Source organism: Helicoverpa zea, chromosome 31 (genome assembly GCF_022581195.2).
Source record: "Helicoverpa zea isolate HzStark_Cry1AcR chromosome 31, ilHelZeax1.1, whole genome shotgun sequence".
In the NCBI taxonomy this organism is placed as follows: Eukaryota; Metazoa; Arthropoda; class Insecta; order Lepidoptera; family Noctuidae; genus Helicoverpa; species Helicoverpa zea.
Window position 1 is genome coordinate 17,563,948 of NC_061482.1, and position 15,872 is coordinate 17,579,819.

Genomic DNA, 15,872 nt, shown 5'->3' on the forward strand with positions numbered 1-15,872 from the left:
CCGCAGTGGCCGTGACTGCAGAGTTTGCAAACTACGTCCGACAAACACCTAGGATGTCGCCTAGCGCCAGACATGTGCTCCCGACTCGCATTCGTGATCAGAAGTGCGAGTGCGAGAAACTGTGATGGTAAAGTGTGAGAGGTATGATCACCAATGCGATTGGTCAAGTGTGAGTCTGGCGTTGAGCTTCCACTTTCACCAAAGGTCCGTAACGAGCAAGTATTGCAGTACTAGTTGAGTAGAACCTATGGTAGGTCTGATATGAACTTTTGACCTGGTAGGTATCGGAAAAATTCGAACCCTGAAGTCACGATCATTGCCCAGTTTTTTTATTAATTAACTATTTGTAATTAAAGTTACCTTTACCGTTTCAATTTTATGAATAGTTGTATATTTATCACGGTTTCCTTATGTTATAATCTGATATTTGTAATAAATGGTGTTATGTGTAACGAGTATGTGTTGTTTTATTTGTGTGTATCTTTATTACTTTGTTCCTGAGGCCTGATATGGCTACTAAAAGTATGCGTGTTTTATTCTCTAGAACTGATACTTGATAATTTTTTGTAATGGATGATCTTTAGAAAAGTCTCTAATAATGGTATTGTCAAGAACAGCTAGATATAGATGGCATACTTCCTTTAGATTCTTTTCCACATCGTCAAAAAATCACAATTTTATACCCTTACATTAATTCCCAGAAAGTTGTCAATATGGTAAATTTTAAAATTATTGCATTTTCATTTGAATGAATTATTAATAACTAGCTTCCGCCAGCGGCTTCGCCCGCGTGGTGTGTTGATAAAAAGTAGCCTATGTGTTAATCCAGGGTATCACCTATCTACATACCAAATTTCAATCAAATCGGTCCAGCCGTTTTTGCGTGATTAAATAACAAACATACATCCATACATTCTCACAAACTTTCACATTTATAATATAAGTAGAATTAATATGAACTACTATTTCTTTTGGTGAATATTTCATGAGATAGCAAAACACACATTGATTAGAGATTGAAAACCCCTGCCCTCAAAAAGTTTTGACGCCTACAGTTTTTAGCCGATCAAATTACTGCTATGTGTTTTGATACACACTAACCGTAACAAATTGTACGATTAAATAAAAATCATCCGTAAGTTTAATCTAGTTTGCTTTATTTCGATGAAACGTTTCAATTTGGGACACAACGGGCATAATATCACTATCACCTAGACAAAGCAATGCTGCTGCTCAGATCAGCTCGAGGAGTTCCTCAGATGCGATCAAATAACAACATTCAAACAGTACACGGTCCCTTTCAAAATCTACAACATTTCACACTACATTTTAAAGCATTTTTTGTATTTTTTTTATCCTGGATTAGAGTAAATCTCGCCAAGTGTGAGGTGTTTGAATATTCAAGCGGCAGTACGAAGTGAGCTCAGGTAAACTGGATACGTTAACAAATAACCACAGGACTTAAAGCTGTCCTCTAGATAACTGAGTCAGGATAAAACGTATTCAATCTTCTAGAAATGTTGACCGACATTGAAAGGGACCTTACAGACCGTATAAATATTCGCTTTGCAAAAATCACATCGCTCAAACATGCAATGCTAATCACAGTTATGACAGTTCAAACTAATATTCAGTAGACCGTATAGGAGTTTATATAAGGCGTGGTCTACTAGTCTTCACATTTCTTCCTGTTCCTCAAGGATTATCGAAGAAAGATTTACAGGTGCACTCCTGTAGTTCGTTGTCTCCTTCTCCGTCACCTGTGCTGGAGACGGTTCTCCTGAGGGTCTGGACTTGGGTCTGAAGTCCCAGAATGCGAAGCTGCGCCTGCTCAAAGTTGTCGTTCAGGCGTCTGATCTGGCACTGCATGCGACATTGCAACTGAAACGAGAAAAACATCTCCATGAGTATCTAGACTTTGATTGGCTGCTTATTTCTATAACCTATCTATACGTATATACCTATTTCTACAACCTCTAATCGTTGTTTTGCGATTAGAGGTTGAAATTTCACATAATTTATAAAAATTATTTCACTGATAGAGATAGATAGATCAGCAATATTCCTTAGTGCAATACTTAGACTATATTTCATCTCGGTGCGGGCAGCAGTTCACAAGGAACGCGGGCGAAACCGCGGGAAAACGGCTAGTTGGTTATAAAAATACCGTTACTGGAGCATTTCATACTGAATAGTACTGACCTCCTCTCGCTCTTTCTCAGCGGTCTTCACTTGAGCTCGAGTAGCAGCAAGCTGTCTTTCCATTTCTGCTATTGTAGTCTGCATACATCTGTTAACACAGGATTAAAACCCTTATTTTAAGTTACAAAGCTCTAAAAGATTATTGTATTAACTGTGTTTATGTGTGCCTAGATATTTTTGCAACCATTTTTTTAAGATTGAGTCTAATTTTATCCTCATTAATTTTATTCTGCCCTCATGTTTATTTGTTCATTGCTCTTTTAACTTCTAATACAGAAGCTATAGGTGTTCCTTTAGAAATAAAAAAAAATAACAAGGCCGTATACTGACTTGCGAATGGTCTCCGTGCGTTCATTGGCTCGCTGCAACGCTCGCGCGGCCTCGTCCCGCGCGCGGTCCAGCTCGCCGCCAATCTGTGCACACTCGTGCATCTTCTCTTGCAGACGCTTCTCGTTGGCCAGCACTGACTCCTCCATGCGAATCACGTTTGCTCTGAAGGGAAGAATAAGTGTTAAAGGTGATCATAGCAAAAAGAACTATGTTGGCAGTACCAGGCTGAACATATCATGAGTAACTAGAAGTATGTTGGCAGTGCCAAATAAAGACAATTGTAGTACTGGCTGAATATGTCATGTTACTACCAGTGTGTCCTTATCATCATCTGCCTAGGCTTTTCCCAATTTTGTTGGGGTCGGCTTCCAGTCTAACTGGATGCAGTTGAGTTCCAGGGCGCCACATGGAGCAACTGCCTATCTGACCTCCTCAACCCAGTAACCCGGACAATCCGATAGCAATTAGTAAGACTGGTTGTCAAACTTCCTGGATCTGACAACCCGTAACGACTGCCAAAGATGTTCAAATGACAGCCTGACTCTTTCATGAGCTTATAGTAACAGTTTTGACGTGTGGTTTATCGACAGCATAAACGTCAGATTTCTTGAAACAACTTTTTGAATTTTTACTTTCAATTTTCATAGAACACAATAATTTTAAGAAAAACAGAAGTTTATACTGAAGCTACAGACGACCTTGTGAAGGTCGCCGAAAGACGCTGGATGCAGGTCGCCTCCAAAAGGTATCTGTGGAGATCTAAAGCCGGGTATCCACTTAGGTTCGCCGTGGTTCGCGAACGCGCCCGCTCCGCAAACCAAACATAATGGATACGTCGTATTCGCGGAGCGCGACTGGAGCACGCTCGGAGCAAGGCGGAGCGCTCGGGAAGCGGTTTTTTGCGCGAACTCAAAGGGGAGCGTAGTTTGTTCGTGGACGCGAGCGTGTCGCGACGTGTTTGGATCGCGAACATGGAGTGGTCCGATGAAAAATGTCTACAGCTCGTACAAGATTCGCTTATACATATTAGCTTGCAAAATTGAGGAGGTCGTTTGTATTCCTACTCAATATAATGAATCAAAATATAAGCTGCACTTCCTACTAATTCTGGAGGCGGCATGTTTGCACCGACCGTCTATCGTGTGTCGACTGGCGATCGGAGTGCTCAAACGTAGGCGCTCCGACGGGAGCACTGATGTTGCAGCCTAAGTGGGTACACTGTACACGTTCGCGTTCGCGGAGCACTCAGTGTTCGCAAACCTCGGCGAAGCTAAGTGGATACCCGGCTTAAAGGGGAGGCCTATGTTCAGCAGTGGACGTCCTATGGCTGAGATGATGATGATGATGATGATGATGATGATGATTAAAGCTTTTTAAAAATTTTTGAGTTTCTGGTAAAATGTGTAGGCTATACTCACTTGAGTCTTTCAATCTCAGTCTTGAGCGCTATATTAGTCTCCGTGAGCTGTGCCACTCGCTGTTGCATCATTGCCAATTGTTTGTCATCTGCACTCTTTTCTTGCACCTTCTCCGGAGAAGCCTTCAGACTGTTGTGCAGTAGCGCATGGACCTGCCAGAAACAATTAATTAATATAATCATGTATTTTTATTCTCCTAAAACCTTCTCCCGGGTCTAAGTTACCTCCTCTCTCAGCCAAATCGGTCAAGCCGTTTTCATGTTATGTCGTGACAACGGAAAGCGGGTTTCATCTACACTAATATTATAAAGCTGAACAGTTTGTTTGTTTGTTTGAACGCGCTAATCTCAGGAACTACCGATCCGATTTGAAAAAATATTTCAGTGTTAGACAGCCCATTTATCGAGGAAGGCTATAGGCTATACACTTTTTATGGTCCCTTTGTATGGTGAAGCCAGTCCCTTATATAGCCTTACCTTCTCCCTGGCACAGTTGAGTTCCCTGGCGAGTTGTTCCGCGTTATGCTCAGCGAGGGCCTGCGCCTGTTGCGCATCCTTCAGTCTCATCTGCGTGGCCTTCAGTAGGTCCGGGATCGGCGCCAACTCTTGAAGCTTCTCTTGGAATTTCAGCTGATGATGATACATGGGTATGAGTAGAAGTTCTAAAGCGTAGTAAAAAACTCGCTATGTAAATGTAATAGCGAGTGAGTATAATTGGGTGCTAGTAGATATTTCACCTTAGTTGGACGCATGTCGCTTCCAACAGGTATCTTTGAAGATCAAAAGGGGGAGGCCTACGTTCAGCAGTGGACGTCCTATTGCCCAGCCGTACATAATAATAATTCTGTTAAACAATTCAAACATATTCCACAATTTGTATAACAAGTTAAAATTAATGTGCACCCGAAGCGAGCAAGTTGTAAAACTCGAAACACTTTTGAATCTCGCGTCTTCAGCAACGAGTTAGTATTTTGTTGCGAACAAGCCGAAAGTCACGCTCCGTCAACTTTTACGGTAAGTTGCAAACTTTTTGATAATTAACTCCAACGTTAATTAAATTTTAATCGTTCCATGAGAAATTCGGGACCGCATTTATGGAAGTGGAAGGAAATTTTAAGGTTTCCGTGAAATAAGAGAAACTTTTGAAGCCGTGAGACTTGGGCTTGTGTGTGTGTTGTGAGGTAGTTCTTTATCCTACTAATATTACGAAGCCAAAGTTTGTGAGGACGTACGTTTGTACATTAGTTGCTCATTCATGCAAAAACTACTGGATGAATTTTGATAAAACTAAATAACCATGTGCGGGATGTAGATTCCTCGAGGCACTCATGATACCGCGGGAAAACAGCTACTATTGCATAATATTCTTTTGGGTGTCAAAACATTTTTTCCATAAGCAATTTTGTACACCATGATACATAATCTTGCTCAACAAAACAACTGTTCACAGTACCTTGACTTTCTGTATTTCAAGGTTGATCTGTTCGCTGATCCTCGTGTTATCCATGTCCATCATGTCCATCTGACGGCGCTGCTCTTCCACTAGTTGCTGAGCTTGCAGGTACTGAGCAAATAACAAGCGAATTTCAATTATTTGTTCTGAACTAACTTAATTTCAAAGTTACAAAAGCTATATTACCTACGGTTTGTAATAATGAAATCGGGTAACTAATTTACTATTTATCAGTGACCACTTAAACTGGGCATTTAACACACTATAATGAGGAAGACGTAAAATCTCAATTAATAACAAAACGATGAACGTATTTTTATACTAAAATACAAAACACGCCTGATGTAGGATGAAAGCAATGCAATGTAAGTGAGTATTATTTCTATCAGGCGTTAACGTCGAATTCTGAACACCTTACTTTGACTCTGTAATCCTGCAGCTGGTCATTTTGCTCCTTCATCAAGGTCCGTAGTTCCTCGATCTCCTCTCTTGCCTCGCGGTAACATTGCTTCAGAGACCTTAAGTTGATCTCCTGCTCAAAAGCCTGTTCTTTGGTCCCTAGTAGCATGTTCGTATGGGTACCGAGTCCTTCGAACTTCATCTCTAGCTCTCTCAATTTGTTCTGCACCTCTCGATGTTGGCACCTTTCTTTCTCCAACTCTTCTTTCTTTTTCATCAGGTCTGCTCTGAGCATAGCGCACTGCACACAATTTGACATTTATAAATAAATAAATAAATAATGTAAGGACACTTTTCACACACGGTCGGTTAGCCCCATGGTAAGTTATTAATTAACTTGTGTTATGGGTGCTAACACAACTGATAAACTACATATAGCTACATATATACATATTTATAAATACATATTGTAACACCCAGACCACGGCCAACAAGCATGCTCATCACACAATTGTCGACCCAACCGGGAATCGAACCCGGGACCTCAAGATCGGCAGTCCGGCATGGCGACCATTGCGCCATCGAGGTCGTCTATAAGTTTTTGCCTTTTCGATTGCTCTCAACTCACTGATCATATAGGAAACATGCTAAGTTTCTGAGATTGCAATTTATGATAAACAAAACGGAATACGTTTAAAACTTTAACCATGTATTTTCGCTGGGAGGATTGTTAATAAAGTGTGAAGACAGTATCGCGGAAAATTAATAATGTAATATGAAATGTCGAATTTTTTGACTTTTAAGTGACGGTTTCAATACAAAGTGTCAGGGAAGCCACCTGTTTTAAATTCCGGCCAGCACATTGTTGCTTGGTCAACCATCACGGGTGGTGTCTTGTTGTATAATGCTATGCGGCGACGATTGCAACGGTCACTGAACAACGCCAATTCGCGATTGATCTAAAATCCAACATTTCATATTACAGATCGACAGTCTGTTTTGTGCAGTTGCACGGAGGAACGAAGGATAGCGGAGATGCCATTCAGAAAATAATCGGCAGGTTCCATAGTAGGCATGTGCAAAGGCGAAGCTAACAATGTTTCTTAGGAGATTTTTGGTTAAGACATCTCCGCTACTCATTTAGTTCTCCACGGTTTCACATGGAAAATTCATCTTCTACGTCGCACGTCTACGTTATACCTCAGCAACTTTGGTTTTGAAGCTTTCTTCGGTCTGTCGTAGCTGGAGTGTTAGTTTCTGCACTTCCCTCTCAGCGGGAGTCTGAGGAGAACGGGAAAATACATTGCAAAGATTCTTGCTATGCCATTTTTGCTTATGGTGTATAAGCAAAAATGGCATAGCAAGAATCGATAGAATAGGAATATGGTTCAAAATCTAATGCTTTATTGTCATTTCTTACCGGTGGAGCGTTAGGGTTGCATGGTGCTGGACAAGGAGGACATACACCACACTGGAAGACAAAATTAACATTCAATATGAAGCCTTATTACGTATGAAATAAAGAAGAATTTTATAAAAGCAAAATACTAACTGCCCTCGCCATTGGAGGCACTGGTGGTCCCGCCTGAAATAATAAGCAAATATTGAGTGAGATACGTAACAAATATCTATATTAAAATTATGGAACTGAATATTTTGTTTCCTTTTCGGTTTGTTTTCTTCTTTTTACTATTTATTTATTTAAACATACACACTATCAATACCTTTTTGCCCCATACGATAGTGGTGTCCACCCACAGTTATTACACAATACCTATACGTATGCATATGTATGTGTTCGTATTGTATAATACGAATAAAATGTAATTAATATAACACACACACACGTTCATCTCAGGAACTACCAGTCTAATTTGAAACATTATTTCTTATTAGGCATATCATACATACACCACGCTAAAAATGGTATCTTCGAGTATATTTTATAGCTTACGGTACTCTAACAGATAAATATACCAAGCTACAAGAGTACAATATAAAAGTACGCTACCCCTTGCTCAAAACAAGTGTTAGGGTTGCCGCCACTGCCGCGGCACCCATTCTTCGAGGCACTCTTCACCTGATCCATTTCCATCCTCACTTGGCGCACTTCTATCTCCAATCCTCCTAATAGTTTTTCCTGGGACAAAGCAAGTATGTATAAGTCGTGGGTAAAGAACCCGACCCCTCAAGTACCAGAGAGTAGGTTCGATTCTAGGTTAGGCAAGTCTGCACTGCAACTTCTCTCAGTTAGTATTAATTTCTAAGTACATCTTGGACACCAATGACTGATTAAAAGCTGAAGGAAAACATCTCGAGGAAACCTGGACTATAAAGTCTGAATTCACCAACTCGCATTGAACATATGTGGTGATTAACGCTCAATCCTTATCCGTGTGAAAGGTCCCAAGGCTGGGCCCAAGCCAGCAGTGGGACTATAAAAGGCCGATGATAATGATAGACAAAGCAAACCAGAAGTTTCTCATATTTTGTAGATGTTAAAATCCACAGATAGACAAACCCCATTTTACCCCATAGTACCTACTTTATTTTCAATGTAAAATACAAAATTAATCCAATCTGATCTGTTGTCAAGCTCAGGTCTTGATTTGAGCGAAACTAATTACTTAAGCAACAATATAGCTTTACTTCGTTAAAAACTGTCAGCAGCTGGAATTGGTTCTCCAAAAAGTAATCTAAGTAATAGGTTGCTATTACTTCAACTGATTTCCCAATATTTATTTTCAAAACTTTTTGTTTATATTCTCATTTTTAATATTAGGTGTATATGTATATTATTATATTTTAATATATTGTTATATTATGTTATTTCAATTTTTTTTGGAGCTGAGGCAAATAAACAATAATTAAATGGATGGTAAAATATTATTGTGAACTACATCATTAGTAGCCAATCACACATAATCACAGTTAATGAGGACTTGTTACTAAATAACATAGTTATTAGCAATGTGCCAAACATGGTCATTATTAACAGAATTCTTGGATCACCCGCTAATGAGGTCCTGTGGCTAATTAGTCCGAAATTACATGTAATAAGTACTATTGTCTCTTTTACGACGAATCTATTACGATTATTATACTTAATATTTATTTTTAGGAACGTTACTGTTTTCGCCCTGATACGCCTTAGGATCCGATTATTATATAGCTCTGTCTGTTACGCTTTCACGTAAACACCTGAACTGATTTTAATAAAATTTGGTACAGAGATAGAGTTGACGTTGAGAAAGAACATAGGATAGTTTTTATCCCGGACTTTTGAAGAGTTCTCTTGGAAACGCGATATAACCGAACTTGACGCGGGCGAAGCCGCTGGTGGAAGCTAGAAATACATAAGTTTAACTTAAAACTACATACTAATGAAAATACGTACTATCCCTTCGGTAGAATTCTTATAATCCTCTAATTTACTAAAAAGCTCCTCCGCTTGAGTTGAATCGACAGACTTGCCACTCTGAAATAAGTTTCTTTCATTTATTTTATACAATGTACACAGTTACACACTATATATACAAACTTAAACTACTTATCTTTATACAAAACTAAAAATAAAATACTATATAGGAAAATATATATAAACATAAAACATATATAAAAGAACAAAAATATATTTTTAAAATTATAATTATACGCATATTTTCCGCTTCTATAATTATTATTTCTGAATAATATGCCTAATTTTATGTGTGTGTATGCGTCTATTGTTGTGCAATAAAATGTATTTTCTTTCTTTCATTATTTTTTTAAACGACTTCCCAAAAAAGAGGAGGTTGGGGCAAAAATTAGAAAAAAACATCACGTTTGTTGTATGTATGCCCCCACAAAATATTTATTTTATTCTAGTGTTCAATATTTGTTGTTAAAGCAGACACAGTGAAAGTTTCAACTCTCTAACCATCGCGGTTCATGAGATACAGCCTGCTGATAGACAGACGGACGGAAAAGTACTTTTTATTTATTAAAATTAATACACGAACTGGCTCTACTTACTTGTTCACATAAATCTGTATTCTCCTGTTGACATCTGGAATCTTGTTTCACCGGAGCCGCATCGCCCTGAGCAAACAAACCACATCAAATCTACACTAATACAATAAAGGAACATTCTGTGTCTGTTTGCTTGTTTGTACCTAAAAGGCTCCGAAACTTCTGGACCGATAAGAAAAAATATTTCACGGTTGGAAAGCTACACTCTTCCCGAGTAATATCCTACTTCCTACTACTGTTATAATTGTGAAAGTTTGTGAGAATGTATGAATGTATGTTTGTTTTTCTTTCTCGCGAAAACGGCTGGACCGAGTTCGTTAAAATTTGGTATATATCTAGATAGGTGATACCTATCCTGGATTAACGTATAGGCTACTTTTTATCAACACACTACGCGGGCGAAGCCGCGAGCGAAAACTAGTAAGCTATATTTTCGACCAGTACGGGCCCCCAGGGCGCGGGTAAAACGCGGGAAATCATGTACAAGACTACATTCTAAATACCAATCATTCATAGTAAAGAACCGAAGAGCCATGAAAATTGCTGGAACGGCATAGGATCCGAAATATCTGTGGTACATTCATTATGATAACAACCATCACCTCCGGATTATTCTTATCCAGCTTTTCATGTAGCAAAGTGTTCTCTCTACTCATTAACTTCAGTTCCCCTTGCAGTCTCTTGATCTGAGCTCTGCAAGTCTCCAGATTCTGGTCTTTCGTCATAAGCTCCTTGTACAATATATACCTGAAAGTACATACCTTATTTGTCCATGGTTCTGTCTATTTCAATATGATGAAGATAAAAATTGCATGTTTTTTTGTATTTTTAATGATTTGCGGTACTATGTTGGGCACCCCGTGGATTTTTGAAATGACATCTGACGTCTCGATTAGCGTTTCTATTTTTGAATTGTTTGACAGATGACATTTAACGGTCAGTAATTTTGGATTAAATACTTTATGGTTATAAGTTTGTAGTTGTCTCGTTCGCATAATGGCTACTATACTGGGGAGGGTACCGGGCTCGATTCCTGGTTCTGTCAAGATGTGTGTGATGAGCATGTTCGTTGGCTGTGTTAGCTATTTACAAATATGAAGTCAATCAGCTATGTTATCACCGATAACACAAGCTAATCAATAGCTTATTCTTTGTGAAAGAAAAATCTAATAAAAGCAGAACTACATATGAATTATTCTATATCTTCCTTCCGTTATTCCTATATCCCTTGTATTATATTTCAATTAGTCTACCTCTTGACTTCTAAGTCGGCGTTATCAGCGGCCAATTTCTCTTGCATGTCGTAGCTCTCACTTAGCTTGCGAGTCAGGTCAATCTCCTTAAAAGAAACACGATATTCGTTACAATCTTGTATATTTTGCAATTTTTTACATTTTTTCTGTATTTATTAAGCTATCGTGCGCGTCTGGCACAGTTGTGTGGACGTACGGATTTGCTGCGGCTTTGGGGCCCGGTGGCAGCCGGACCTGGGGCCGCACCGCATCGGGGACCCGCGAGGAGCACTGTCGGGTGATTCATCTTCATCTCGTGGTATAGGACTGGCTCTGAAACAAGAACAAGGACGATAAGAATGTTTTTTTTTACTTTTAGCGTGCGTTACAGTCTAACTATAGCGATAACCAAAATTTAATCAGCCGTGAAACCGCCGCTTATTATTTCAACAGTCTATTTTCGATACCTAGCCTTTTAAATCACTATATAGCAAAATAAACCCAAGCGACTATAACCTACAAAAACTGGAATAAATAACAACCATTCCACGTTCGCGCAAATTATATATATCCGAGAGCAAAATTTCCGCAGCAGAATATTGTGGAAACTCAGCCCGACTACAATGCGGGACGTTGATTAGAAATTGTTGATGCTCGCATACTATTGCACTACATACTCCTCTTTTTGGTGTATACGACGTGAGTTAGGGAAAAACCTTCCAATAGTTCATTTGCAACGGAATCCGCAGATGCAATTTTAATTGACTTGTATTTACTGTAGTGTCCCACTCGTATGATGGGTAAAGAACCAACCTCTCAAGTATGACTGTGTTGATTTGATTCCAGGCAGATAATGGTTGACTGGTAGAGAATGCTTTGCGGCATTAAGTCCGCCAATGTACCAATTTTGTACATAAAGTATGTATAAATAAATAAATAAGTAATGACTAGCACTATCGCCTATTTCTAGATATTATTACAGTTTTCGTTGTATCTAATCACATATAGCAAAAAAGACTACGAGACTCTCATTAATCTATTATTAGGAGTAACAAAAGGTGAGTATTCAGAATACAAAAATATTGTTCCATAAGCAAAAAATACTGCTCACCATAAGCATTCTTTGGTACATAATAATCCAAGCACCTCGGTGGCTCCTCTCTCTTCCGCATCAGAGGGTCGCCTCCCACCAGCTTCTGAATAGTCCTGGTCATGCGGTCGAACCTCTCCATCTCCCGAAGCAGCAAGTCGTTGCGTTCACCTAGCTCCTTTACATCAGCCTCTGTTATTGTGGTTTTCTGGGGTCAAAAACTTCGATCATTAATGGGAGGGTATGCTACTATAAAAATAAATTCATTATATATATTTTTTTTTAATCCAAGTGCGAGTCCGACTCACGCTCGAAGGGTTCTCCAATATCTATGAAACGAAAAATAGCCGAAAAATTCACGTTTGTCAAACCCAACACAATATTTTACATTAAATTACGAAGCGACAACTTTAATACATCATCTGTGCAAAATGCCACTGTTTAAGGGCCTATGCACACCACGTTTTATAAACGCGCGTCGCTGGCGAAGTTTCGAAAATAAGGTGCAATTTTTTCCTATGGAGAAGGAACCTTAAAAACAATGTTGGCTGCAAAATGCAACGAACTAAAAAATCAGTGACTGTTTTGAAATATTGAGAGCAACGTACATGTTTCAATGCGGATTAAAAAATCAGTTTTAAACGTGACAATTGGAGTAAATGAATGTTGTGGCGTGTCCTACGTGACTGTGATGTTAATGCTATAGAATTTTAGGCGTATTGTCTGTGGTGCTGACAATATGTTCCATGTATGTAGTAATTAATGTACAATAAAACAAACAATTTGTTCCATGTATGAAGGTTGATCACTAAAGTACCTATATGAGAGGAATTTTTACGGCAAGTGCTTTTATAGAAATATCAATGGACTCTGCTTTCCTTTCATTTTATGTATATTATTTATATAATATAGTATGGTCTATTACTTAAAAATTCGTTTTTGTTAATAGAATTAAATTCTAAAAATAATAAGTGTGATTCTCAAAGATACATCTTCATACAAAACTTCCGAGTCACAAAATACAAACTACTTTATACAATTATAAACTACTAGCCGTCCCGTGAAAACTACTATCAGTGCCGGAATAAAATATAGCCTAGCCTAGAAGAATGTAGCTTTCCAACAATGAAAGAATTTTTCAAACCGATTCAGTGGTTTCGGAGCCTTTATGGTGCAAACAAACCAATAAGCAAAAATTTTCTCTTTTATTACATTAGTTTAGATGACACAAGAAGACTCACCTTTTGAATTTCGAGGAGCCTGTTCCTGGAATCCCTGATTATCCGGGAGCTCTTCCTAGCATCATGATGGATGTCCCTGATCTGACGTGATAGAGCCTCTTCAGACTCATAGGACACTGGTGAACCTAAGATTAACAGCTACATTCAAATAAATTCTGGTAGGAAATCTCTCTGCAGATGACTGACAACTGTGGTGGTAGGTACTTACATATTCCATGTTTCTGTAAAAGAAAAAAAAATGTCAGACTCAGAAGAATCGATTGCATTTAAACCAACTAATAATTCAGAAAATTCGTTGTCAAATCTACCTATTCCATACTAAAGAAAGAAGATAGTCATAATCATCAGCCTTATATCGGTCTACCGCTGGACACAATGACCGGTCCTGTCTCATAGATCCCTAAAGCTACCATGACTAGAGAAACAGATACCTAGTCGTTTATCTACTTTCACAGACATACCTTAACCGTAGCCTGTTTACCGCAGCTCCTAGACCTGTCTTGTTTGTAAGCTTGAGTACTCCCGGGGTCTCTCTGAGGGTAAACCCTGGTGCACTTTCTGCTGGTGCACATCTCCTGGATGGGGCTGTTGTGGTCCATGCTGTCAGACACCGGACTGGAGCAGTTATCGCCCTTGCCCGGGATGTGGTCTAGCCGAGGAGATGTTGGGTTTGAAGCATTGTCTCGTACCAGCTGGAATAAAATTAGAGTATGCTAATATTGTTGATAAGGAAACTTTGTACAACCCGTGCCGATAAAGAATGGGATTAGAAATCGCGACAGCTGTATTCAACTCTCGCTCATGTGCTATAGTGTATGAGCGAGAGGTAAATACAGCTGTCGCGATTTCTAATCCCATTCTTTATCGGCACGGGTTGTATAGAAACTCAACATCCTATCGGATACCCTACGAATAATATCAAATACTAATTGATAGAGAACGAAAATGACTTAGGCTGCCCGCCCAAGTCAGACTTCCTCAGAATCGTTTTATTTTTCATAGGACTTTCCTAGTAAAATTTTCTAACCAACATTCAGTACCTATTAAATGTGTTTTTTTTTCTCTTACAAAAAGTAGATCACCGATGTTATCGGATGTGAGCGGGCAGCCTTACCTAGATACGCAATATCTTGTACAAGAGCTTACCAGCTGTGATTCCGAAGCCGACTGGCCTTCGAAGACGGGTTTGCCGTAGTCCTCAGGGTGTTGCCTGCCTTTACCCTTACTCCTGGTACCCGGCAGATCAGGGGAACTGCACGTGTGGTCGACACCGGTCCTCGGAGACTGCTCCAGGCGCGTCGCACGCTGCTTTGCGTACAATTTCGTAGCCTGGAACGACCAGGAACAAGTGACCACCTCGATGGCGATACCATGAAGGACTGCCGAACCTGAGGGTTTCTATTCGCAGTTCGGTCAACATTTGTGTAATGAGCATGTTGACCGTGGTATGGGTGTTATAACATGTATTTATAAATGTGCAGCGTTATGTAGTTTATCAGTTGTGTTAGCACCCATGACACAATTAATAACTTACCATGGGGCAGACCGGCCGTGTGAAAGAAAGGACCATGAGTCAAACTGGGCTCATTGTCCAACAGAGTTATAGCATATGCCGTTGTGAAGGTTTTTGTTTGTACTAAAATTGTTACTATGGGCACTACCTTCAATTCCATGGCAAAAAAAAGATATGCACCTAAATAGGTTTACATATTACGTAGGTATACATTCTGGTTAACAGAAACGAAATGGGTCGAGATGCCATCGCTCAGCATTACTGCTCGTGTCTAACAGGTAGACGCTCAGTAGGAAGTTGTGCTCATATCATTTCAATAATATGGTATCTAGGGTTAGGCAGGCACTCACAATTTAATCCACCGCAGGATATTTAGACGACATTATTATTGATATTGATTGAAATGTTAACAAAAATAATTTTAACGCTGATAATTTTAGCAGCTGTTTTATTTTTTATGTATACATTAAACCTGGAATTAAAACTAGTTAAAGGTGTTCAATAACAAAACCTACACTGCCATAACAGCACGACTTTTTGCAGAATATTAGTTTATTTATGGTCGGAGAAAAATATTTATAACAAAATAACCCCATGGATTCTTCGCAAAAATGAGTTTAAATCTTTATATTTAGTGCTTTACAAGTATATTCAAAGTGGTCTCATCTCTGTTGGTGGGTGAGCCCAGGCTTCATACATTTTTGCCCATAGTCCTTTAATAGAAATTCAGGACACAGAAAGTTTTGATATAATATACCTCAGAATTTTGGATAATACCTCTGAATAACTGAATTCCTTAGGAATACAAGATTGAAAGACAATGAAAGTTGAAATATATTTAAATCTAGTTTAATGAGAAGGTTACCTATAGAGATATAATCAGGTCGGAATCCACCACAATTTTTTTCAATTACTTACGGATAAATAAACAAATATAAATATGGAGTACCCATATTTGACATTTTACTGAACCTACTAGATTTT

At 39.0% G+C, this 15,872-nt stretch overlaps 1 protein-coding gene across 1 annotated transcript; it reads right to left on the minus strand.

Annotated features, from left to right (window-relative positions):
* Window positions 1-1,136: 1,136 nt before the first annotated feature.
* LOC124645381 (paramyosin-like) lies at window positions 1,137-14,945 on the minus strand. The gene is made up of 22 exons (XM_047185183.1): window positions 14,910-14,945; window positions 14,522-14,704; window positions 13,837-14,067; window positions 13,584-13,596; window positions 13,376-13,500; window positions 12,156-12,342; window positions 11,262-11,377; window positions 11,066-11,151; window positions 10,415-10,559; window positions 9,816-9,881; window positions 9,199-9,279; window positions 7,813-7,941; window positions 7,354-7,386; window positions 7,222-7,272; window positions 7,002-7,082; window positions 5,821-6,102; window positions 5,403-5,513; window positions 4,427-4,579; window positions 3,951-4,102; window positions 2,533-2,694; window positions 2,203-2,290; window positions 1,137-1,881 (listed from the first exon to the last, which is right to left on the minus strand). The coding sequence occupies exons 1-22, from the start codon at window positions 14,943-14,945 to the stop codon at window positions 1,696-1,698; spliced, it is 2,697 nt and encodes an 898-aa protein (XP_047041139.1). The 3' UTR covers window positions 1,137-1,695.
* Between the last annotated feature and the right edge of the window lie 927 nt (window positions 14,946-15,872).